Consider the following 26914-nt stretch of genomic DNA (forward strand, 5'->3'; position numbering starts at 1 on the left):
GTAACCCCTCCCCCCAGGTGGGTGACACTCCCACAGCTAGGTGTTTGTTCTGACCTCTGAGTCTGCCTTCTCACGGTTAAAAATACGACATGGTGCAAGAAAGCTCGAGCAACATCCCCTTCCAGAGAGGGGGCGTGGTCAGACACAGCTCATTTACATATTTAAAGGTACAGACACAGAAACAGCCTGTTCTGAGCAGGGCTGAAATAGAGGGGTTTATAGACATGATAAAATACAGGATCAGAGTGGATTTAGAACAAGAAACTTCACACACATGTTTTGGGGACCAATGAGGCTTATTTAAAATAGTTGAAAAGGAGTAAAATATGTTACGTTTAAATTAAAATGACTACGTGGCTGTAATAGAAATGGATGGATGTATATTGTTGTTGACTTATACTATGTGTCATGTGACCCATGGTTTAGTATGCAGTATGAACTGTTTGAGAGTGTAATAGGCAGTACGTGGTTTCAGAAACAGATATAGACTGAAAAGTGGACCTGTGAATGTCAGATTTTGGTTTTTATATTATAGACTTGGCATGTTAGCACATCTGTCAATTTCTTCTAAATTTAATCTCCTTGTATGCTTTACCGTATCCCTGATGCCGTGTTGGTTCCTGTGATCCGTTCTGACCTGTTGGAGCATAGCTGTTCTCGATGCTGGACTGTCGAGAACCGGAGAGAGGGAGGGCGGCAGGCAGACTCTGCTGGTCTCTCCCCTTGAAGAACCACGCTCCTGAACGCTTCTGTACCTGCAGAAACACACGGCGAATTCAGATTGAATAATGACAACAAATTCTGTCACATCATTTCTAAAGAATGAATGTACCACTAGCTTTAACACCTGTAAGGTTGCAGATTGAAAGGCACGTTAATACGACTCTCAACAAATGATTAAGTAGATCTATAACTTCTAGATGTCTTTTTCTAGGTTCTTCTTTTTCATTGTCTGCTTCTATATAACTCTGCTTATGTTTTGGTCGATCTTAATGGTTGTTTTTTTTGGGATGTTTATAGAACAATGTTTTGCTCCTATAGCTAAGAAAGTGTTGTACACTATAGTATTTAAAGGTGATGGTAGCTTTGTCCCATTCGGGGGCTGCTTCCTTTGAAGTGCGCATTTGAGGGCCGATTATGTCACGGCTGTGATGTCTAATTTCAGAGGCTCCTTCAAATGCTGCCGGCAAATGCGTACTCCTTTCCCCGACCAACACAGGATCCATCTGGTTCATCCTTTTTGTAATAACATATCCCAAAATTAATTTCTCAGCTCTACAATCTTTACTGTTGCTACTAATTACTAAAAGAGGCCTTCAAATTCTAATGACCTTTTTAAAAGAATCAGTTAATCCAGGTAACTTGACTTATGTTAGCTAGATCTGGTGCATCTGTTGAGGTTGCTAGGCGACAGTGGTGGCACTCAAAAACAAAAAGGTAAGAGATTTTGTGTCGCAAACAGGGAATCCTCCCTTTCAGCCTAAGTGGTCTACATGGGCCGGGGGGAAAGCTGGGTCCTTCCTAGGATCCTAGCTCTGAATTGAGACACAAATTATATGTCGATGTTGTGTCTAAAAACTTGTTTTTGCTGCCCCCAAATGGCCAGAAAAAAGCCACTGAAGCTTCAACTGAAATGAAAAGTAAAAAGGTATTTCAAAGTCGCCACTAAACTAAAGTTAACGTACTTGTAGATGAAACACGTTGACTTGTATTTTAGTAGGAAAGTTGGCCTATATTTCAGTTGTTTCTGCTTTTAGTGGCCAAAAGTGGTACTACAGCCTTTTTGACGTCTCTGGAAAAAAAAGAGCTTCAAAGATGAAATACGTTTCAAAATTCTTTTGTGTGTATTGTGATTGTTTATATTAAAATTCATCAACTCTCAGATTTTTTTTAAACAATAAAAATATTGGGCTTATTCCTCGTTTCTTTATGATATTGGAACAGACATGACGGTGTTGTATTCAGAGCGTTACACAGTGGTGTTTCAGTGTGTGACTGACGGGAGGGAGCATTTATTTAAAGAGTCTGATCTCCCTGAGGCGCAGACCTGAACAAATGCAGCGCCAAAACCACAACGGCATTGTACAACTGCATGCTTTATGTATCATACTCATCCATATACTATCAGTGGGCTTATAATTAAATAGCGCTGAAATAAATCCCTAGCCTATTACTCGTTTTTTCTATATTGAGGTGGTATCAATGGAGGGTAATTTTCCAGGTCACTGGGCAGTGAAATGCAGTTCAGAGTGGGTGTAAAAGGCACAAAATGGTTCAGATCACAAGAAAAGCTGCAGGAAAAAAAGACATAATGGCATAATTTAGCTGTTATGATCTTATCAAACCCGCTCTGTTCTTTATATTTCTCCCCCTCCTCACCTCTTTGTGCTCGTTGCAGATTCTGCACAGCCACACAGGACACGACCTGCTGTTGCTGAAAATCCCGCATTTGCTGCACATGTGCTGCAAAAAGAGGCAAACACACTCATAAGACACACACACACACATGCACACAGGAGCATAATCATATACGCAGATGTAGGTCTCGATGGCAGGTGCACACAGATTGTTACAGTTCAGATGGCATTAACCTTATTGAGAGCAGTAACGTGTTGTGAAGAGCAGGAAGGACACCGTGTATGTCAGAACATGTTAGCGTATGACCCACTGAGTGCTCATCGCCGAAGGAAACCACTTAACAGCTACACAACGGTGTATAAAATACGGCAAACACATCTGTCCCTGCTGAGAGCTGCACACATATGGAAGAGGATTAGAGCCGAGCATGAGGAGAATATATAAATCAGAGAAGAGAGATTTTTGTTGCTATTTTATTTTAATTTTAAAACTGAATCTTGAAAATTCTTCCTCTCCCATTTTCCCTTCACTCATACTTCAAGTTCAACTCTATTTCCATATGTCTGAACTTGTTGAACTGTGTTGAACTTTAAAAAATGACTGAATATGATTAAACCGTTTGTCTAAATCTCAACATTATGACTTTTATTCCCGTTATCTCAACTATTCTTGACATTAAGGGCCCAAGATATGAAGTGAATTAAATGATAAACTGACCCTATCTGCATGTTTCTAATAAGCTCCACGAGCTTACAGACAGATCTGCCATGCTTTAAAAGAAGAACGGCTGCTCATTTTAATCTTGCATGTAAAAAAAGCTAAACTTAAGGGAGCAATATGTAACTCCGAGACCTAGTGTTTAAAATGGGTGCTGCAGTCCAAATTCAAAACATTAGAGAGCTGTCTCCCCCCGCCCCCTCCTCTCTAGAGTCGAGTGGTGGACACTGAAGCTTCAGTGTTTATCCAGCTCTGCATGGGTCTGTAAACCTTTCTGTGTTCTAACCTCTCTCCATTTTTCAAAAGCATCTCCAATATTGATCCTAGTTTGAGCACGTTTCTGCTCGTGGAGCTTATTAGAAACATGCAGAGGCTTTTTAGGTCGGGTACAATCACTTCTATCTGAACCACTTCTCTTGACCCGCTTCCATCACTGCAGCACCTCTTGGTTTGCCGTTTGTCTGAGTGTCTGTGTGTAGGTGCCTTAAAACCGCCTACCTTCTCTGGTTCCAAATAAAAACAGACCCTTCAGTACCAGAATCAGAAGGAGTTAGAAGGAGGACATACTGGCTGCTGCATTGTTGTCAGAGAAGCCAGCACTTCAACATAGCATGTTTTCTTAATGTCTGATCATATAGTAAGTTCACTTTATTATTTAATTCAGTAAATATCTTACATAAAGCTTCTTTAAAGTTCACTTATTTCAACCTCATTTCAAAATGTTAATTTTATTTTTTACTATTCTACTTTTGAATTCTTCTTGAATTGTCTCCCTTTTTCCCCTGATATGCAAAACCTACATTTTTGCACTGCACACAGAGGACAGCTGTGACCCCCTGCGGTCCAAAAGACGCTCCACACAGCAGACACTGAGACTGTCCGTCCCCACACGCCGTCTTCTTGATGTTATCCAGCCGGCTGGAGAGACGCCTGCGAAATAATGAGAGCATGGACACAAACTAGGCAACAGGTTTCACCACAAAAATCATCCAGCTCGGCGAACATGTGTGTGTGTGAGTGTGTTTCACTGATGTGATTCTGTGACACTGAGAAAACAGATTTCACTCACTCGATCCTCTGCTGCTCCATGTTCTCCATCATGGCCGCCCGAGCCAGCACACTGTTGATGATCTCCTTCTCCTCATCCGTGAGATCCTCCCCCAGGGGCCCGCCAGACATGTTCATCGTCCACCTAATCCTAAACCCAAACACACACGCACACAAACACACAAAAATAGGCACACAGAGAATAAATGTCGTGCAAAGTAAAAGCGACGCTCGGACAAAAGGCCACTAACGCCAAAAAGTGCATAACTAAGGAGATAAAGACACTGAAATCTGCAGACAGGAGGGAAGCTGGAAACATTTAGGACTTTAAGAAACGCTGAGCAACTGCAGAAAGTGTCACACACAATAACACACAAGTGGGTTACATGATGACTAAACTTTCAAATAATACACATCTCGGATTTAACCAAATAATCAACTGAAAGGATATGTCATGAATATCTCGGCAATTCATTTCAATCTACCAGCCTGCGGGCCCCCCCTTACATCACCATGAACAGGAAAAAAGATGAAAAATGTAACATTTAAAGCCACCAAAGCTCCTGTGAGGACTGTTTAGTTTTTAGTGGATTTTGGCGCCCCCTGTGGACAAAGCTGTCCTCATCATCTACTGTTCTGCGACTCCATTAGGAGACGCTTTTACCCAAAGCGACAGACATCAGAGAGTAAGAACAACACAGTCAAGGAGCTAGAGAGGAGGAAACAACGTCAGTAAGAGCAAACGATCAGCTTTCAGTCCGATCGGACACACAGGTGCTGACAGGAAGTGACCAGAGGCAGAGCACAACATCAACAGCTCTTCTTGAGAGTTCTAATCAGCATCAAAACCATCCTAAATATCATAATCATCAGCATCATCAATATCATGAAGTGTGTTGGTGTTCATGAAAGAGCTGGGTCTTTAGCTTTTTCTTAAAGGTGCAGAGGGACTCTGCAGATCGAATGGAGTTGGGAAGTTCTTTCCACCACCGGGGGGCGACAGAGGAGAAGAGTCTAGCTAGAGACTTAGGGCCCTGTTGTGAAGGATGGATCAGATGCTGAGTCTTTACTGAGTGTTTTCATACCTATAGACTACTCAACTGGTCTGAATGCAAATTTTTGTTTAACATCTATAGAAGATTAGTCTCTAGGAACATCTCTACTTTCTAGTGCCACACTTTAGTCCAATTCTGGTCCTTTGGGCTAAGATGCCATTATGCAGAACTTCAATTTCCAAAAAGCTAAATACAATGACGATATCTGATGTTACTGTGGTTACAATCCTGCCACTGTGTTCAGATTTTTTGGGGACTAATATGCTGCTTGTATCCAATGCATGCAACTTTTGCATCATTACAAACAGGAATATTGCTTCAAAAAGTCCTTCCCCTCACATACAGATTCTTAATTTATTTCAAGATACCTGATTTAGAGAACACATTTGCGTCGGATGCACAGACAATTATAAAAGCCCACCCCTTTAACAAAAGATGAAAAACAAGAAGCATTTGTAGAATATTCCCTGAGCGGTGGTCAAGCTTTAAAGTGAAGGACACAGGTAGATAAAATTCCTTAAAACCATCGGGAGGCAGCAGGGAAGCTTTTTTTAATCTGCATCTGTAGCCCAAAGGGATGCTGCTCATTATGATGCATGTAACAAATAACGCTTCTTTGATCAAATCTTGCATGACTTTAAATTTAAAAATAGACACGCAGGCTTCTTTACAGTGTTCCTGGGAATATCAGAAATCACGACTGGAGCTTCGGAGGCATGCAGCAGATTCATAAAAAGGGAAATGCTGTGGTGATTCAGCACGGAAGTGTTGTATTGTTTAGGGAAAAAAGTAAAGTTGGCCAAACTCGAAATGTGTTTCTTAAAATAACTTTTAATCCCAACAGGAAGGACCACTGTAGCTGCATTATTGTTTTCTTTTTAGCATTATAACGGGGGAATAAAGACAACTCTCGCTGACGGTTCATAATGTGTGTCTGCGTTTGATTTGAACTGGCATGGAGTTCTGCCTCTGCTCTGCCAGCTGGACGCGAGTGATTTTAAACCTAAAAGGCAGCTCCTGGGAGCTCTCCAACACCGGAGGGTTTGCTTCACAAAGGAACATTTTAACGTCAGGTTCACCGCAGCGAATCTCAAAATGTGAGGTTTTGTCGTTAAATGTTTCCAAATGAGACATAAGGCTCAGGATGCTTTTAAGCCAATTAAGCTAATGACTCAATAAAATAACACAATTTAGCACTTTTAAACTGGAGGTCACACCTACACATTCACACACTGATGGCAGAGGCTGCTATGCAAAGTGTCCATCAGTATTAACTAATCCCATTCATACACTGCCAACGAAGAAGTGGGAGCAACTTGGGGTTAATCGGGCATGTGGCTGCTGGAGTTGGGAATCGAATCCCTGACCTTCCGGTTGAGAGACGACTGAAAGCCGTAATGATGAGGTCCCCAGTCGGACAAGGAAAACCTCAAGCTCCGAGGGACAAGTGTAAACTTCAACTTTGAACATTTTCATGGAAGACTGAGGTAGAATTTTCTAAAAAATGTGTGCCACCATTGGACTGTGTCGTCCCAACCAGCAACCAACGCCAAGCCACCACCATCGACTGTGTCATCCCAACCACCAACCAACGCCCAGCCGCCACCATCGGACTGTGTCGTCCCAACCACCAACCAACGCCAAGCTACCACCATCGACTGTGTCATCCCAACCAGCAACCAACGCCAAGCCACCACCATCGACTGTGTCATCCCAACCACCAACCAACGCCCAGCCGCCACCATCGACTGTGTCGTCCCAACCACCAACCAACGCCAAGCTGCCACCATTGGCTGTGTCGTCCCTTAATTACCGCCTGACGTCCAGCCGCCACCATCAGACTGTGTAGTCCCTTAACCACCACCCGACGCCCAGCCGCCACCATCAAAATGTGTCGTCCCAACAGCCAACCAACGCCAAGCTGCCACCATTGGCTGTGTCGTCCCTTAACCACCACCCGACGCCCAGCCGCCACCATCAAAATGTGTCGTCCCAACAGCAAACCAACGCCAAGCTGCCACCATTGGCTGTGTCGTCCCTTAATTACCGCCTGACGTCCAGCCGCCACCATCGGACTGTGTCGTCTCTACCACCAACCGACGCCAAACCACCACCATCAAACTGTGTCGTCCCTTAACCACAGCCCAACGCCAAGCCTCCACCATCGACTGGGTCATCCCAACCACCAATCAACGCCCAGCCACCACCATCTAACTGTGTCGTCCCTTAACCACAGCCCAACGCCAAGCCTCCACCATCGACTGGGTCATCCCCACAACAACCGTCGTCCTCATTCATGCACGCCCTGCTCCGATCTCCACCTCAGCAGCAAAGAAATGTGGACAACCGGACCGCGAGGACTACAAAGGAGAAATCCTTCCTACATGTTATCCCATATGCTCTTTTGTAAAGCCTCTCGACGTGACACACAGAAATGTACAGGAGTTCATATGTGAAAGTGGCTTTGAAACATGCATTATTCTGCAGCACATTTTATGTTCAGTTCAGAATCAAATCAGTGACCGACTCAAAGTCCAGCTTGTAACAGCACCAGCGGCTCTGTGATTTATGCTGCTTGTAAGACACGGCTCCTGCAGCAGAGATTTCATTGTCCATTCAACTGTCGGAGAGTGCCATGTCTGCAGCAGCACTCCCTTTAAAAGGTCTGAGAAGAGCTAATGTGATTAGCCATGATTTATTTCAGCTGTACCACACCTACTGCTGCTTCTGCCTCCGGTTGTCAAATTCCCAAACATCTGCCGGTCGTGTCCAAGTGCACAGACACAGGCGTTAGTCCTGCATATGCTTGGAAATTGGACCATTAATTGAGGCTGACTGCTGACTGTGGAACGTGAACTGTAGTTAGCTGTAATGTGTTATTGAAGTCAGAAAATGTGCGAGCCTGAAGACATTTTTTTCACTGTGGAGTAGGAGCACTCATTATCTTTCCACAGGAGCATCGTTAAAGAAGAAGAGCACGACCTCGCCCTCTCACCTCTGGTCCCACCCGGCTGCTCAAAAAAAAAATAAAAAAATGACACCTCACTGATTGACTGATGCAGCAAAAATTTCAAGGACAAAGAGGCGGAAAACTTGGACATTTTGAATAATATATGCAGAACGTTTCCTTCTCTGCAAGCATTTTTTTTTAAAAGGGGGAACATTGGTGGAATCAGACTCTAACTTGCATGTACGGTCTAAAATAATCTGCAGTGTAGGTTGTAGGTTTTATAGAAGTGTGTCCGAGCTTTAAACGTCACAGGAGATCAGGCTGTGTGCTGAGTAGAACGTTTTTTTAATGCCTCACTCACTAAACGGCTCAGCGCCCTTCATCTTCTCCATTCCTCCTCCTCTTCCTCCCTGAAAAAAAAATGTCCCGTCTCTAACGCATGGAAATGTCATGAGGAGATTGCTGTCATTGTGGAAAGATGTGACAACCCGACAGATTGATGCCTGATGATGTCAGTGTGTGTGTGTGTGTGTGTGTGTGTGTGTGTGTGTGTGTGTGTGTGTGTGTGTGTGTGTGTGTGTGTGTGTGTGCCTTGAAGGCTTCACAGTGAGAGAGAAAGGTGGGGTCAGAAAGGAAATGTTCTGAAATGGCAGACACATTCAGGCCGTGAGTCAACAAATAACACACACACACACACACAGAATGACACATATTCACACATACACAAGCATACACAAGCACACACAAGCACACACACATCATCATGCATTAAATAATTTCAGTTACAGCCTGCAACGCATGTGAAAATGACAAATTGGTAAAATCTCTCTAAAGAGAAACATCAAAGTTTTGTTTCATTTATAATTTGATATAAAAAAAAGAGGTCATGATTTAAAAATGCTCCTTACAGCATTATAGAGGAGATTGTTAAAGAAGAGGTGAGAGAAAAGTATCCATACAAGAATCTGTTTTGCTGCGCACAGTACCCACCTGAGGGATCGTTTTGATGTTTTTTTTCTTTATAAGTTAAATCTGTGTTTTTTCTGACAGTGTGAGGGGTACGGCGGTCCGCTCTGCAGATCGTGCAGCCAGCTCCATTCTGTGCATGTCAACAGCGTCACCAGCGCAATATGTCAGCGCCTGTCGCGGCCATATTCTGGCTTCAATTCAAATTCAGCGGCATGAGACGGAGAAGTGTTGTCCATTTAAATATACAGCCAACATTCAGGACTGTGAAAAGACTATGCAGACTACAACCCAACCCGGACCCTCAGGTCATCAGGTGAAGGTTTTTTAACCGTACCCAGAGAGGGGGCCTTCAGTTACTGTGGTCCTTCTCTCTGGAACTAACTCCCTGCTGACCTGAGGTCCATTACTACTGTTTCTACTTTTAAAACAAAACTCAAAACCTGTTCTCAAAAGCATATGAATATAATTTTTTTTTGTATGTGTGTGTGTATGTATGATCACTTTTGTGGGAACTGATGTTTGCTGTGTTGTGTTTGAATTATTAATGACTGTGGAAACACTTTCTTTCTTTTGTATGCTGTGTTTTGATTTTGTTTTTAACCTTAATGTAAAGCACATTGAGCTTATCTGTAATGAAATGTGCTATATAAATAAAACTGCTAATTGCTATTGCTATGCTGCCGAAAATGCAGACTCACAGAAAGTCCTGAATTTCATGTTTTAAAGCCTGATTCAGCTCATTCACAAACTTGATCATTCGACAGTGACACAGAACTAAAGCACTCACACAACTTGTTCATGTACTTTTACAATTTGAAAAAAGCTGAAATACACACACACTCAGAAATACGACTTTCTTATAGCTGTGAAACATCATCAACTAAATGTCAGAACAAATGCTCTCCTATTATAATTGATGAGTCATATTAGCCATGAATTAGAGTCAGGGTCAGTGGTTTCTCTCCCTCGTGGTCACACACACACACACACACACACACACACACACGTGCAGCTTGAATCGACTATTGATCAGAGCAGTCACTGCCTTACAGTAGATCAATGAGCTCTGCAGCAGCGGGACATGACACTCCTCTCTGATTCTCAATGTCATGCAGTGAAGAGGACACACACCGCTTAGACGTGACAGCATATCGATATATTAGCCCCCTCTTCACCCCCTGACCCTCCAGTGCGCCTCATGTGCAGCGCTCGTGTGTCGTAGGACGGCTCGGCGAGGAGGCGACAGTAAAGCTCGTTTAAGTGGAAAACAGAAATGGCAGTAACATAGAATGAAGTCCAATAGTAGGAAATATGGAATAAACCCATCATAGAAACAAACTCCCACCTGACGCTACGATGTCTCACCCAAGTTTAAGTCCAGAATACGGTATATTACTGTATATACTTTGACAACAATTGTATAATCTGGTGATAAATTAGAGCTGATGAAGTTTACTTTGGAAACCACCACAGATGGAAGTTGAGAAGAAGACAGTTGAAGTTGTTGTTCTGCTAGCTAGCAGAAAGACGGTTGCTAAAATGCTAACACATCAAACAGGAAGTCTGATGTTGCTGCACCAAGGTTTTAAAAGATTTGATCTTTGATTTTTGTTGGATTGCTTATGTTCTGACTTATATACTATGAAGGATTTTACAGGATGGGCAGAAATAAGCCTTGGGGTTTTCAGCCTATTCCTTTTTTTGGTCATTGATTGTTTGAATTTTATTGTGTGAAATGGACAAGTGTAAACATGTGAAGTTTCATTGTTTCGGTTTCTGTAAGTGGACTATTTACACAAATATTTTCGACTCTTGTTATACTTTAAGGAATGACCAAAATAAAAGACATTCATTCATTCATCTTTTATTCGGTGAAACTGCTGAGTCTAACTGGGTGGTTAAAATAATTCAAATGTCTTTTTATCCACTTCGATATGTTACAGTTCAAAAATGCCAGAGAGCTTAAATGTATGCATGTGACATTTTTAAGTAATTGAACTGAGTAGACTGTAAGTGGGTCAAAGTTACTCCGCCAAGTGCATCCTGGTCTATGCAGAAATTCATCCAACTAGGTGGGAGGAGCTGATTGGGTCGTGATCAGAGTTCATGCCTTCCTGTTCCCCCGCAAAGCAAACTACGCAGGATGGAGCTGAACTTAAGCCCGTCTATTAAAAACCAAACGTCACAAACGGCCTCAACTGGCACAGTGTATGCTCGGACTGGTCTTTGAGAGGTACAATTATAGAGTCGATATAATGCACTCCTGTACGTCCTAATAACATCTTTGACCTCAACAATGTAACAAATAACGGTCCAGTTACAAGCTTCCTCCAGTGTGGCTGTTTTGGATCTTATTCCATTGTGTGGGTGTACATACAGAAATGGTCATTAGGCGTTTTAGACACTTGAGTACCTTGACTCTGCTGTATTGACTGCATCCATGATGCGGTGGATAATGAGGTTCACTGTAAGCACCACATGGAAAGGTCACGCCAAGGACACGTGTGGTCACATGAAGCTCAGCTGATTTACACACGTTTTATAGCCCCCAGTTGAGTGAGGGGCGAAACGACCTCCAGGGAGAAGGGGTACTTACATGGAAGTGTTTGTATTCAGTGTGTGTGTGTGTGTGTGTGTGTTTGTGTGTGTGTGTGTGTCCATATTGGATTATGGGTCATAATTTATGAGGTGAAACGGGTGTTAACGACCAAACGATGACAAGCAGTTTTGTCAAGCGTTGTTGTCAGAGAAATTAAAGATGGGTTTAATTTGTAATAACATTTCTGCTGCCAAGAAAAAAATCAATTCAGGGAAGAATTACATCAGGGATAAATCATCTAATGTTAATAGTTTACGTGCAAATACAACAATCAAGTTGTAAGGTTGGGTTTTTTAGCCACAGACTGTATATCAGTTTGTTCCCACTTGACAACCTCAATGATGTCCTGGCTCTCACTGACCATCAGCCTGACTTGTGGGGACCAGAAGTGGCCATGCAGTAGGGTAGGCAGTAGGGCTGGGCGATATATCAAGATATTTTCAATCAAGATAAAGGGTAAGACAATATCGTTAATATCGATATAGTTCATATTGCATTAAAATAACGTTATATACGTCTTCGGTAGAGCTGCCAGTTCACCTATTTCTCATCTCACTGTCTCTCTCACTCTCTCTCTCTCTCTCTCTCTCTCTCTCTCTCTCTCTCTCTCTGAGTCAAACTCAACAAACTAAATGGATAACAAAACACAAAACTGTGTTTATTTTGTTATGCAGAAAATTAATTAACTTCACAGGTAGTTTGTTTTCATGTACATGTTGAACTTGTGCACCTGACTGTTAATGAAAGACATATTGATATGTATCGAGTATCGCCATTAAGCAAAAACATATCGAGATATTAGTTTTGGTCCATATCGCCCAGTCTGGATCAGTTGAAGCTGGCAATGTCGTTTTTTTTGGTTGCAGTGGAAACTAAAGGCCATAGGTTATGTAACTAATCAGTAGGATATAGGTGCAGGACTGGGATGAGGGATGTCTTCACTGAGCTCTTATCTTTTCATTAGAGCACACGTACTTTGTGTTTATGCCAAATTGTCAATTAGTCGTCTCAGCCCTTTGGTCAGATTGAAGTACCTCTACTACTGCTGCATAGATTGATGTGAAATTTGGTGCAGACCTTTGTGGTGTAGTGAGGATAAATCCCTCTGACTTTGGTGTATTCCTGACTTTTCTTCTTGCACAAACACCAAGAAGACATTTGTGCTATTTTACAGAAAAGTTCTGTTTGTGCTGCTCATTTTAATGCCTCTCCAGCAAAGTGTTGGATTCTCTGCACCATCACTTTGATCAACAGAGATGCAGTACTTACATTCACCAACTACTAAATCCACCTATACAACGGCCAGGGGCATCCAAAAAAGGGATCCGCCATTAGTTTTATATTGACATTTCACCACTCAATAGAAGGAAGAGTATGGGAATCATCCTGCTGCGAGTCTTTGTGTTCCTCTTCCCTCAGGCAGACGGTATCGCTCTATTAAATGCACTTCTTCCCGTCATGCAAGTAGTTTCTTCCCTTGTGCTGTGCGCAGCCTGAGCAAATTTGTATGATTCACTGGTATGTTTCTCATGTGGCCTTACTGTCTCTGTTTTTTATTTCTTCTTCCTTCTTATTTATATTTATATTGCCTGTTTTTTAATACTCACTGTCCTGTCTGTGTCTAATTGTTCTGTCTACCTCTTGCAGATGTTTTCCAATGTGGCTTTCATGCTACAAATGGCAATAAACTGAACTGAATGTGCGTGTTGTTTCATTACAAAATTACACCGCCAACTACTGGCCTGGCACGTGTACTACAGTTTTGTTAAGTGGGACTGTGTGGATCGTTTTTGTGTAAACGTGGCCTGAATTTGTAGCTTGCTGTCACTTGTTTGCAATTTCACATGAAGCTTCCTCTGATCCTCTGACATGGTCTTCTCACTTTAAGTCACCATTGTTTGAGGCTATTCAAAGACGCCAGAAAAAGAGAGGCACAAAAAAAAAAAAAACCCAGCTAGCTGAAGAAATGGGATTATTTAAAAAAGCACATTTGTAGCGTATAAAATATATATTGCAGCAGAACATAGTTTGCGTTTGGCATCTAGGCTCTGACCTAAATCACTTCTTGCAATTGTCATTTACATGCATACATTTTTAACCGTGATGATATCGGCACCTACAGGTCGATGCTGGCGTGGTGGAGAGGCTGAGTAAGAGTACGTCAGAGCTGGTATTGAAATAGCAGAGAGAGAGAGAGAGCGGAAATCTTACAGCTTTTACAGACCACTAATTGGAAGGAGGGGATTGTCAGGTGACTGTTGAGAATGATGCATGTCAAGTGTGAAATCAACGCAGCTCAAGTTGACTCCCTGTACTCGCTCGCAGGCGTCGCCTCGTTTCAGAAGAAGAAGAAGAAGCACTAGTCATGATGTAGGAGTGAGCAATTACCTCTAGTGCGTCACAGTATGATTATATTTCATTTACCATAAGACTTAAACCCCTCCGTCATACCTGACTCTGTTCTTCAGGGCTAGTTGAAGGTGTTAGTAGTAGTGGTAGTGAGAGTAGCCTTTCTTTCTCAGGTCAGTTGAAGAGAATTTAAAGATCTAATTGCTGTTTTTATTACGTTTTGCTCTTTCCGCTCATCCCTCCTCTTCTGCATGTCTCTCTGTTTTGTCTGCCTGTCTCTCCTCTTCACTCCGACTGTCTGTTTCTCAGCTGCAGGGGGGAGTGTTGGTAAAGTAGGTCTTCTGTTACGGTGACCTTAAACAAACCGGCTTTAACATTAGCACAAAATGACGTGCAAAAAAAAAAAAAAAAAAAAGTGCACATACACACCACGCTCTTTCCTCCCACAGAGAAAAGAGAGGAACTGTCACAAACGCTCAGCGGTCCGGAGAAAAAAGCATCGCAAACTGACGTGAAGTAAAAGGAAACTATGGCGTTTTTTTTTAGCTCCATGAGACTGTGTGGGCTGACTAAGAGCTACAGGGCTGGCCACACACACACACACACACAAACACACGCGTTATTCATGTCAGCACACTAGCAAAACACACATTGTGTAAGAGCGTGTAAGCGCTTTAGGGAGGAAGACTCTGACAGATTGCGTCATCCTCCTGTGTTTCCTGTGACGCCGAGAGGCCTCCATACTTCAGACTGCTTTTTACTTTCTCCCCCAACATTTTATATTCATCTTTTGGGAGTACAAGGAGAATGTGCTTACGCTTCATAAAATAAGCATCAGTCAGCCCTAAAAAAGTCTACACTGGATCAACGAATCCATCCATCCATTATCCCGGGCTGGTTTTCGCTCAGGAATCAGGCAAATCAAGGACATCCTGCTGGTTTTTCAAGCTCTTCCTGTGGTTTTCCCAAGGTGTTTCCAAACCAGATGAGATAATTACTCAACCCATCCTTTTCTGGAATTACCCCGGAGTCCTCTACCAATTGGGTGTTCGTTCCAATCTAGGGAGCGTGCCTATGTTCCCACAGCCCTATGGCGCAGTAACTGGACGCAAACCATAGTTTGCAGTGCATCAATACCTCTGGAAAGCCGGGTTGGCATAGAGAGGGGGTGCTCCTGGGATGCTTGGAGTCACTTTCCAGCCCTCTGGAGGGTGGGAACATAGGGCCTAATTTTGAGAAAAATCTTAGAAATGTGGGAACATAGGGGTGACCCCCCAATGTATTGGAAATACCTTTGATTAGGTGTCAGTTCTCCTTGATTTCTTCCTCGTTGAATTGGTTTGAGTGTTTCTTTATGAGCTGTTTCTACCTAAAGTAGGATGTTACCTTCATGGACCGTATAGAAAATAGAAATAGACTGAGGGATGCCCCCCATTAGTTTCTGAAGATGATGGCATATTAAAAATGCTCTCACAAACAATATAGAAAAAGACAAAGGGGATGGGCTGACCTCCAAAAACACACCAACAAGGATACCTTTCAGATGCACAAACTCTTTCAACTAACTTCTTTTGAGGCAGAGGAGTAATGGTTCTACTGTGAGCTGCCTCCAGATGTTGGGTTGAGACCAGCCTGAAGAGGAATCTCACTTGCGTTACTTAATTGTGTATCCAGGATCTAATTATCTCAAATACTCCGCAAAGATCCTGACAATAGAGGGTTGAAAGATGGATATAAATATTTTCCTTACAGTTCAGCTACCTCTGACCGACAACATCAACATTACTGCTGATTTTATTCCGCATTAATCTGCTTGTCAATCTGCAACCAACTCCCAAAGTGAAAGGAGTCATCTAAGGATTTCTATCAAAAAATAAAAACCGTGGCCACAGGGGTGCCGGATAGCCTAGCAGTTATGTTGTCTGCACTATGCACAGAGGCTATTGTCCTCATTGCAGCGACCATGGGTTTGAATCTGACCTTGGCCCTGTGCTGCATGTTATCCCCCTGCTCTCTCCTCCCAACACTTCCTGTCTTTCTTCAGCTGTCGTTTCCAATAAATGCACAAAGGCCCAAAAAATATCTTTAAAAAAACACTTAACAAACCTGGCCACCGACAACGACGCACTGTCTGATACAACAGTTTCACATTGAACTGCAAAAGACCCCGTAGAGTCCTAGAGGTCACTGTGTGATGAAGGCCACGTTCTCATACCCCTGGCAGTGCCTTCAGATCCTGTCAATGAAGATCAGGAACAGGATCAGTGACATGGGAAAACCCTGGCCAAAACATTTGGTTTGTTTAAAGCTGTTTTTTATTTGACTAATCTCACTTTAGTTTCTGCATTCCTGCAAAGTTAGAAGAGCAGAATGCTAAAATCGTTTTGACATTGACACGTGTCGCCCACAGTGAGCCGTGGTGTCTTTGATCTATCGGTAAGTCCACAAGTTTCCTACAAGACACCTTTTCTTCTCAGAAGGATTTGTGAAATGTACTTGGTGACGTTGAAGACCAATTTAAAGAAACAGTTCAGCCTCCGTCTAGACTAATGTTTAGCAAAATGTAAACAACTGCTACAACAACGACTAATACTACTATCAAAACAGGCTCAATGCAGCCATTTTTTTGACGGCGGCCATGAGCTAAATCCAAACGGAAACAGAGCCAAGCAATCCTCCTGGCATGCCAAAAATCCGTCCAAGCGTCAAAACCAATAAGCTGCTAACGTCTCAAACTGGAAGACAGACAACCGATTTGGCAGAAGTCTAGCTGGTTGCAGAAGTTGGAAAGGGGCAAATAATTCTGTGCTACATCCGAGCCTTCTTTCTGTTTTTTTAAATAGTGTTTCTGGACCTCACTCATTTAAATGCAGCGCAACATGTCGATGTTTAGAAATTTCTAGAAGTGCAGTGCATGTGTAAATAAAAAGGGGGCAACTGACTGAAATTAACTTAAAATTTTATAATTAAAAAGGTCAGTTCTATCTCTTGATACTCTGATAAACATGCATTTTTGCAGGATGTCATGTTGGCAGGTTTTCTTGTGCAGCAGAGCCGAAAAAACATGGAATAGCTAAGGTCTTCATCCTGAATAACCAAATTCAAAATCTACTCACAAAAACGTACAATCCAGCCATAGAACAATTTTCTTTTATGACTTGGAAAATTTGGACATAATTACCAGATGAACCTCAATTATGCTTCAGAAGTGAAGTGATGGGAAATGTGGGACGGAACAAATGTTGCTTAAGGGTACGAGATCAGTCGTTGGACTTTAAATGAGGTTAGTCATCTCAGAAAAAACAGGTTCATCCCCGATGACGGTTATTCACGGTACACAGAACATTCCCCGAGGAGTCCGAACTCTCCCTTATGAATACGTTTGGAACATTTCAAAACACACAACGTCCCACTACCAAACCCCGCCTCTCCTGCCTCCTGCAGCTGTCGCTTCTCTCGTCGATCCTCCATCATCATGACCATCATCCATCCACTCATTCATGCCCTCTACTTCCTCGTCTGCTACATACACTCCTCTGCAGAGGCTTATGGAGCTTAGTTCTGCAAAGAAGCATCACCATGTACTTTATCCCCTGTCTGACGACTCTCGGGGGGATGGTTAACCCTTGCATTAACACGCACAGAATCCCCTCTTTTTCTGATGACACCAGGGGAAAAGCCAAGCATGGACATGAAAGCAATCTGGTCGTCAATCCAGATTGGGCGGCTGAAAGCTTTGACGTCAAAGTGGTCTTGAAATGACAGAACCCGGACTGTGGAGTGGACGAAGTGGCTGAACCACAAAACATATGTGTGGGAAAGACCGTGGCTTTCAGAACACATTGCCCTCGTGTTGAAATCTTTCCATTCTCCATCTCTGAGCATGAATCTGACGTAGCATTTAGCTCAGCTGTGTCTAAGTCGTAGACTTTATATGAAACATGGACGTACTCTCAGTGACGTCAGCCATTGTGTCCTGAAGAGGCGTTATGAAGCCCAACAAAGGGGGTCGCCATATTAGGAATATTGAGATTTTCCACCTTCCACCTAAGAGGCATGGAGGTGGAGCTGAAGGGGCATTAAGCCTCCTGGAAATGAAAAGTAGAACACACCCACCTGTTCACCTCAGATCAGCCATGCCCCTAATTATGCAAAATGATGTGCAGGAAAACAGACAAGTCATTAAACTAATACATTTTCATGTGGGACTTATGCTCTGTGTCCACCTAGCGTTGTTTTCCGGGCAGAAAAGCGCTGGCTGTGTGCTCGGGAGTGTTTGCATGAAGCGCTGAGAAAAAACGCCCTGCAAGTCCGTCCTGTCTCTATGACAACAGTCTGTTGACAACGGCTGCTGTATGTCTGACACTGCTCCGTTACTTTTTTACTGCATGTTTTATATTTGAGATTGTTTTTTTAGCCGATCAGACACGGAGTGAGGAGGATGTTGGTACAAGATACAATCTGTAGGCGGCAAAAAAGCGGGAAATATCATACATTTGGAAAAAGAGCGCTGTTGACGTCAACAGCGCCTTTCTGAAAAGTTGAAAGATTTTCAACTTGAGCGCCTGGTTGCGGCCGCACAAAAAAGAAAAGATGCTGGGCGCTGCGCTTTTTCTCCAGGCGGCTGCTTTCTACTGCGAACAGCTGGCGCTCAGAATAAAAACGCTAGGTGGATATGAGGCCTTAATGGGGATTCCTTTATTTCTGCAGCCAGCCTCAAGTGGACACTCAAGGTTTTTTTTGAAGTGGAGATTCCACCTGGAGAGAGTTCAGCCTCACAGGGCTCGCTCAATTGCTGTTAAACCGTGTGCCATAAAATCCGTTTGAATCTGTCCTTGTGGCCTTTTTGAGTTAAAGCTATGACCATGAACTGATTTCAAGCCTGCAACCTTTCGCTGCATGAAATCCTCCATTGCTTTCCCTCCCGTACATCCTGTCATCTCTCACACCGAATCCATTGCAAACCTAAAGTGGAGAATTGCATAAAGAAGAGGAACTGCTAAAAAAATGAGCAGCTTGTGGCCATCTGCATGTTTGTGTGCGAGTAATTGGACTGCTCTAAAATAGGAGAACAAAAACACCCATATGGTAAATGTAGTGAGTGGAAATCTCAGACTCTCTGTGCGTGCGTGGATTCACCAGGGGGCAACGCTGAACTGCACTACACTGAACAGAACAGAAACGTTGTGTTTCCTCTCTTTCTGTCTACTGTATCTCTTTTTATTTCTCTGTTCATGTGAGAGGTTTTGTTTTCGTTCAGACTTCACTTTAAGGAGGTCAGCTGCAGGAGTAAAAGAAAAAAAACAGAGGCAGAATAATGCGGAGAAAACGAGGTCAAAGACGTCATCAGGTATGATACGATCATCAGTCAACGTTCAATCCTGCATATAGAGTGTGTGAGACCGCGTCATGGACATCAACAACATTTAACCGCTCTGAGAAAAAAAAAAAAAGTGTCTAATGACAGCTCTAAAGGTTCAGATGATTTTTCTGTCCTTCAGGATGGTCACTGTATCACTGAAGGTGATTATACAGTCATACATTCTGGTGGTGACAAGGCGAGAGACATCACAGATTACACGTCAGCTCCTGATCTCAATCACAGCCCGTCGTCTTAAAGGCCTGCATGATGTCATGATGCACATTTCCTGAATATGATACAACAAGTGGAACGTGCAGCAGATGGCAAAACAAAACCTGAACGCTTCTGTTTGTACTTGACTGGATATATGAAGCATTTTTCTGTTACACTTGTGCATGCTTTTTTTAAAAATTTTGAATTGTTTAGGTAATTTCAGCTTAACATGGTAAAATGTAAAACGGTGCTCTCATCCCAGTTGTCAGTGACCAAGCACGTCTCACTTTAAATCTCCTATAGTTGCTGTAAATGTAATTCTTTGACAGAAAACCACTGCAACTTTTTATCCAAACAACAAATTCACTTCCTTGTGTCCCTCACTCTCTCTTTGCACTAATAGGTAACTGTTCAGACAGAGTGCCCCGTTTTGTTTTTGTTTTATTGAATCTGTTTCAACTTTCTCCCTGGTCACGTGGTGCAGGTCACTCAGCATGAGGAATCAAAACACGCTGCAAGGCATTCTTAAACTGTTAGGACAAACTGCTTACCTGACCCTTAGTGACCTAACACATCTGTAAAAAGTAAAGACTTTAAAGAAGGCCCGGTCAATCCTTTGTTTTCAGAGTTTGAGGGCGCACTCACACTAGGCAAAGTTGTCCTGTACTGTGCTCCCCCCATCCCCATTCCACCGCTGACCTGCACTCACACTGCTCCAGGACTAAACGGGCCTGAGCACGTTTAACTCTTGTTCATAACGTCGTAATACAACACATGCATGATTTTACATAATTATGAAGCAAGCTTTGTTTACTAGACAAGTGGACTCAGAATTAACAAATATAGAAAATAAAAAGGACGTGCAGTCAAGCCGCCTCCACACATTAGAGAACAACACGGAGAACATGACAGCTACTTTACTGACTTTGTGGCTTATTTTGAGTCATTTAGTCAAAATCAACCAGAACACTCGATTTCTCCATAATGAAGGCCGTCCACGTCGTGTACCCGTGCTTGTGCTCGTGCATGAACTGTATCGTGCCAAAGCACACCTCTTCAAAGTGTGCCAGGGCCACAGAAGTGTACAGTGCTTGAGCACTGATCGGAGCACTCACACTAGTCAAACGTACTGGACTTTAGGTGTGAAGCATGCTTGGGCACGGTACGGATCGCCTAGTGTGAGTGCGCCCTAAGTTGCTTCCGCCCGGCCACAGATTCCGCCTGCCAACATGCACAACAAAGAGGCTAAAAAACTGTCCCTGCTGCCATCGCGTTTTTAAATGAATATTGTATTTGCTCTTTATCCTTCTTTTTTATAAGTGGTGTTTATTGTCCATTGGACTTTTACTAAGTGTCTCTGTTTATGTTGATTGTTGGTTGGATGACTGTATGTTTTCTGCTGACTGCAAAACAAATTGCTCTCTCCAGGGATAACAAAGACAGCCCTGAAAACTGGATGTGCAGGTCTATTTGCAGTTGTTTTCTGAATACATGTTTCTACATTTTTCATGTGGAATCTGTAGATATAGATCAGTAGAAGATGGTTAATCCAAATATTGCTGGCCGTGGTTTGTGTCAGACATCCTCACGCGCACATTCAGCAAATTTCAGTGTCACTGCATTATTCCGTTTACAGCTCTGTTTCCCTTTTACACATAAATACACATCTGTCCAATCATTTTCCTCACTGTGAACAATCTGAGTGCACCCGTGATTTGCAGCTAATCGCACACTGTGTGGGGCCTCGGCGGCTTTTGGGAAGCACATCTGCTGTTCCTGCTGTGCTCAGAGAATCCCTGCACGCTGAGAAACGATAACGTCTCAGCTGCAGATCTGAGGAGGAGGAAAAGTCAATTACTGTACATCTCAACCGTCCAAACGTTTAAACGAGCTCATGTGGAACAACCCTCACCGGGGAAGAAATAGGAAAAAATGCGAAAGTCATGAATTTCAATTGATTGCTTAAATTGATTGGGTCCGAATAGACCTGACCCTCACAGTGACTCGCTTTTATGATCGAAGAGGCAATTTCACCCACTTACACTGGACGTATATCGTCCATCAATAACACAAAGCCATTTACTTTTACTACGTCTCATAATAGGAGTGTGTACTGTGTGCATATGCATTTGATTTTTAAAAAAACGTTTTTATGTTAAAGTCAGGATGAAGAGTTCAGAGCCTTAACTGAAGGTAACAATAAAAGGTGTAGAAATGCTCCAGTACATGAAGTGCCGTAAAAAGGAAAACGTTTATATCATGTACTTTAAGTGAAGAACTTCAGCTTTTAAAATGATCCATGCCAGTGTTTTAATATTTCATGCTATGTTTATGGGTTGATTTTAGAGCTGCAATATTTTTACCTGCGAAACTCAAACAGTCCGTAAAGGTCTCAGAAAGAAGATGTTGGTAGGTAGACTGGTGTTGAAGGTCTCAAAATAGGTCTTGAAACCACTTTTTGAAAGTCTCGGTCTTGTCTCGATCTCAGGCTGGGTGGAATCCGAATTTTTAAATCAAGACCGGTCAGGAACTGACAGTCTATTTTACTACATCATTCCTATGACTAGGATGAAAACGCCCCTTTCTATAATTGTATTTGTATCCCCCGGTTACGGCCGCAACCTTACCGGTGTTATGGTCTTAGTGGGTGACACAAGATGGTGATCTTTCACTGATATTTATGGCCTTGGTCTTGACTCTGTCTCGATCCCTAAATGTCTCGGTCTCGGAGCACTCTGGTCTCGGGGTCAGGATGTAAAATCTGGCCTCCTGTATAAACAAGCCTAACCTGTAGACAATCATGATGTCATAGTATTTAGAGGTACGATATGTGACGTTCAGAGTAGAAGTCCAGTAGATGTTACACTTCAGTGTCTTTGACCAAAACAAAGATTTTCTTTCTCCACACGTCCACTTTCCCTCAGAGCACCCCCTAACCTCCTCCCTCACCCTTCCCCTCAGTCTTCTGACCTGAGAGCAACCGTTTGTAGGACTTATCTTCGTTCATATATGCAGCCCAAAGTTGATTAGGTTCTTATGTCTTTGAAGTACTTAAGAACAAAGTGTTTTCTTTCCGTTCAGAAAGACTCTTTGCTCTGCTTGTGCTCTCACTCTACAAACAGCATCCCTGAGTGGGCGGGGCCGTCTCTTTTGTGACACGATTTCACACAGATGTCCAACGGGATAAAAGTGATGAAGGGATGACATTTTAAACTGAAAAGCTCAAAGGTCTCTGGGACCTCACATCTATCACACGTTTCAAAACCCAGATACCTCAGCATCAAAAATGTACACTGTAAAAAAATCTAATTTGCCTCGTTTCTAGTCAAAAACATCTCTAAAAGTAAGATGGATTGTCCTATTTCAAGAAACTTTACAATTGCATTTTTCTCTCTGCACTGGCAGGTATCAGTAAAAGCAATTCAAGCCGTGTTTTTTTTTTTCTTATGATACCTTCGCGTTAGATGATTCATCTGGACTTGTAATGTGAACGTGGCTTATATTAGGTGCAATGAGATATTCCAACTCCAAATTAGACAAACAGACTTTGTAAGATTTGAGTTTTTGCAGGGAGGAAGCTTATTGAATCTGGTAAATGTCTTAGTTTTGTATTTGTCTGAAAGGAAAATGCCACATATAGGGCTTTCACACTAGCAGAAAACTCCTGATATTTGCAGTAGGAGCTTTTTGTGTGAGCGCAAACAGACAAACATTAGGACTTCATCCGGAGTTTCTTCTGCTAGACCCCTAGTGTTTTTTCAACAGCAAGTCCCGAGTGAGTTAATGTGAGAACGCAGCAGGATATTCTACGGAGAATTCAGCTGGAGCCAATGGGAGAGGGTGGTGACGTTTATATCCTGTGACTGGAGTCAGTGCATAGACTGTACGCATGATACTGCTACGATAGTCTCTCGCTGTGAGGTGCATATGTGAAGAGCCAGGTTGGGAGAATCTCCGGAGCTGTCCTCCTGAAGTTATCTAGATGTTTTCAGGAGGGCATATGTGAAAACGGCTCTAGAGATCAGTGGGACCCCTTCATCCAACACAAACATGAATCTGTTTTCTGTAAGAAATTCACACTCATGACAGCCAGTAGAGACTAAATGGCTTTAAATGACTTGCTAGAGGCAAAAGAAACGTTATGATCACACTCAAAATAAACCCGTTATTTGATGGTGAGCGCGAGCTGTCCTGCTGTGTTTCCTGCAGAAAACATTCTTGTGGTTTGGTTGGATCTTCCCTTTAACAGACGAGGCATTTTTTTTCTACAAAACGCAGCACTAAGGACAATTAAGTCTTTAGTGAGAACGTCTCAAAGAGCAGAGTCAAGAAGAAAAAACACCTTCAGTTGGAGGTAATTCCCCTGAGTTCAGCAGGCGGGGGACTGTAGAGCTAGCGTGAAGCGTTTCTGTTCAAGCACATTAGCCACATCAGTCAGCACCTGAGAGATCAGCGGTCTGTATAATCCACCGCCCACCCGCCTCACAGCCGATACAGCTGATGGTGGGGGGGGGGTCAAAAGGGGCATTCAGGCGGGATTACAGAGAGCATGGGAAAGAAGAGGGGGGACTCAATAATCTTGCTGAGGATGATAGACTAAATTATAAAATGAGTGCTGTAGCATTGCAAATCAATTGCTTTCCTTTCTCCCTCGTCCCTCCTCTTCCCGTCCATCTCAGCTTTGACTAAACTGCTGCCATGACAAGTTAGTCATTGAGCTGCGTGCTCCTTCAACCCTCTTTGCCGATGGTTTCTCCGGAGCTGACCGAGGATATTAAGACAAGAACGCCTCCTCTTCTGTGATTCACACTCTACTTACAGACTGCTTTAGAAAAGTGCTCCTTTAGTGCTCCCTTATGCAGAAGCCCCAAGTGGACACGCATCAATACATTTAATTTACTCTGTTTAAATGGTATGGAAATTTCCCAGGGATAACCATAAACTTCCGGCTGTTCTGTCGAGATCTCAATCTTCTTTTCCCAGTTTAAACCCGGAATAACTAAGATGGTTTCCTTGCGATCGATCATTTTCTATCGATCTAGAAAACACATTTCTATGTTTAAAGTCTGGAGAAAAATGTTGGTAATGACTGAATAACACAAGAAAATGGATGGATGGATGGATGCAGTACTAGTAGCATGGTTGAGTTGACTGACGGGTGTTGCAGCAGTTTGCCAGGAGGCCCATGATGCACCTCAGCTCCACCTCTTTGTCTTGTCTCTAAATTGATCAAAAGTCAGCCAGAGACAACGTTCCCATTATGGTGATTGCCATCATTGAGCTTCAAAACGCCTCTTCAGAAACTGACCTGTGACATCACTGAGACTACGTGCATATGTTATGGCTTAATCGTTGAAGAGTATTAGCAAAGATCATTACCACTTCTGCAGTTGACACCCCAACAAAAGGCAGCTAAATCCAGCATCCAGTTATCTTAGGTTTACATGGAGACTGGAAAACTGGGAAAGATGCAGTAATCAAAACCAAGATAGTCATATTTATCATGGGTATAAACGAGGATCTCATGATTCGAGAATCTCGAGAACCAGATTTCTATGTGCAGGTAAACACCATACCCCACATATGATCAAATCCAGGATAAAGCTCATACCCAGGATACTCAAGTCCAATGAAATCAAGTCCATGAAAACGCACTCATTGTGAGCTTTTTGCTTAAAGGAAGAATGTCGACATTTTACACATAAATAAATAAAGCAGAAATCCAGTCTGTCCTGTGTAAATGTGTCTCTGAGTCCTGACTGTCTAAAATGAGTGAGAAGCTCGAGTCCCGCTGGCTGTGTTGTTGTCAGAGTCGTGTTTACATGGACGGGACGGTCTCGCGTATAAAGCTGTTTAAGCCAAGGACTAGAGAGAAGAAGAACATACTCACTGATTATTTGAATGTCATCTAAGTGTTTTTAGATCACGCTCATTCTGTGTCAATCTATGTGCAATGTGAAGCTACGAGGTAACTAAAGAGCGCTAACATTAGCATGCTAACACAACAATGCAGGCCACATGCGATTGCAGCTCGAGCAAAGGACAATTTTGCACTAATTAATTAATTATGGTGCGTTCAAAATGATAACTCCTTCATGAGAATGCGAGTGGAGAGCAGTTTGTTTTGGTTTCATGCTGGAGCTCAAGGGCGACATCTACTGGAACAAAAACGCTTCCTTTAATAATCCTGTCTCGAGCTAACAAATTAAAACCAGGTTGGCTGAAGGAGACGAAAACTTTTCATGGTCTTGTTATAAGAATTACACGTGAAGATTGATTATTATTTGTAGTATTTGCTTTTTCTGTACCTTATTGCTTATAAAACCGTAGAAATATTAATAAATATAAAAGAAATACAACATTATTGGATTAATTCACATATGTCAAATGTTGTTATTTGTATTGGCATAAAAACATCTGGTTGTTCTCTACAGTAGATGGATTTTAGGATTTAAGGATTTCTCATCATCTATGTGTTCAAGATGAAAATAGATTCTTCTTTTGCTATTAATGAGTCGTCTTATGTAATCCACATCACATCCGCTATCTCTGAGTTTGATGTTATGAGCATACAACAAGTAAAATATATATATATGTTCGGACAATTTCACACAAGTAACAGATCTTTTTTCCTGGTTATTCAGTGGAAAAATGTATTTAAACATTTAAAATAGATTCATTATTCGAAGGACGAGAGTTGAAACTTTTAAGGAAATATCAGAAATATACTGTTGAATAAACCTTCACTAATTCATTCAACATTATTATTATTATTTTAACACTGTTAATTTGCATCGGCATGCTTTATGTGCTGCTGTGAACCAACCTCAAACTGCATAGTTAAAGGTCCCTCTTCCTCACACAAACGACATCAGTTAAAACTCTGACAGAAATTTGAAGAAAAGTATCTGAAGTGTGAATCTCTCGTCTTACCTGAGGCTTCCTAGCAGACGTGTTGTTGTTGTTCTTCCTCCGTCAGGATGCGATGAGCTTCAGTGTGACAGAAAGTGAAACACCAGCACCTCCGTCTCAGCATCCAGCATCCTCTCCTCTCCTCCTCCTCACTGCCGACCTCCTCGACACACACACACACACATACACACATACACACATACACTGTAGTAAAGCCTCGCTCCGCCTCCCTCCCCCGTCTCTCTCTCTCTCTCTCTCTCTCTCTCTCCCTCCCCCGTGTCTCTCTCTCTCTCTTTAACTGAATCTGTCCGCTCTCATCTCGTCAGCAGAAGAGACGTAATGGGGATGCCACTATTGCTGGCAAAGTCAACTATAATAAAAAA

The 26914-nt window shown here is 42.6% G+C and overlaps 1 protein-coding gene across 2 annotated transcripts in view; it reads right to left on the reverse strand.

Annotated features, from left to right (window-relative positions):
- rph3aa (rabphilin 3A homolog (mouse), a) overlaps window positions 1–26719 on the reverse strand; it is a 35061-nt gene extending 8342 nt beyond the window's left edge. Inside the window, exons 1-5 of one of the 2 annotated variants that reach the window (XM_065965878.1) lie at window positions 26553–26719; window positions 4145–4273; window positions 3876–4005; window positions 2380–2463; window positions 638–755 (exon numbers count right to left, since the gene is read on the reverse strand). In XM_065965878.1, coding sequence (XP_065821950.1) covers window positions 638–755; window positions 2380–2463; window positions 3876–4005; window positions 4145–4260 — 448 coding nt within the window. In that variant the 5' untranslated portion in view covers window positions 4261–4273; window positions 26553–26719. Of the gene's footprint in view, window positions 1–595; window positions 756–2379; window positions 2464–3875; window positions 4006–4144; window positions 4274–26552 lie in introns of both variants that reach the window. The other variant, XM_065965877.1, reaches the window with a different exon arrangement.
- Window positions 26720–26914: the final 195 nt, after the last annotated feature.

The sequence above is a fragment of the Labrus bergylta genome, chromosome 17 (assembly GCF_963930695.1).
Source record: "Labrus bergylta chromosome 17, fLabBer1.1, whole genome shotgun sequence".
NCBI lineage: Eukaryota > Metazoa > Chordata > Actinopteri > Labriformes > Labridae > Labrus > Labrus bergylta.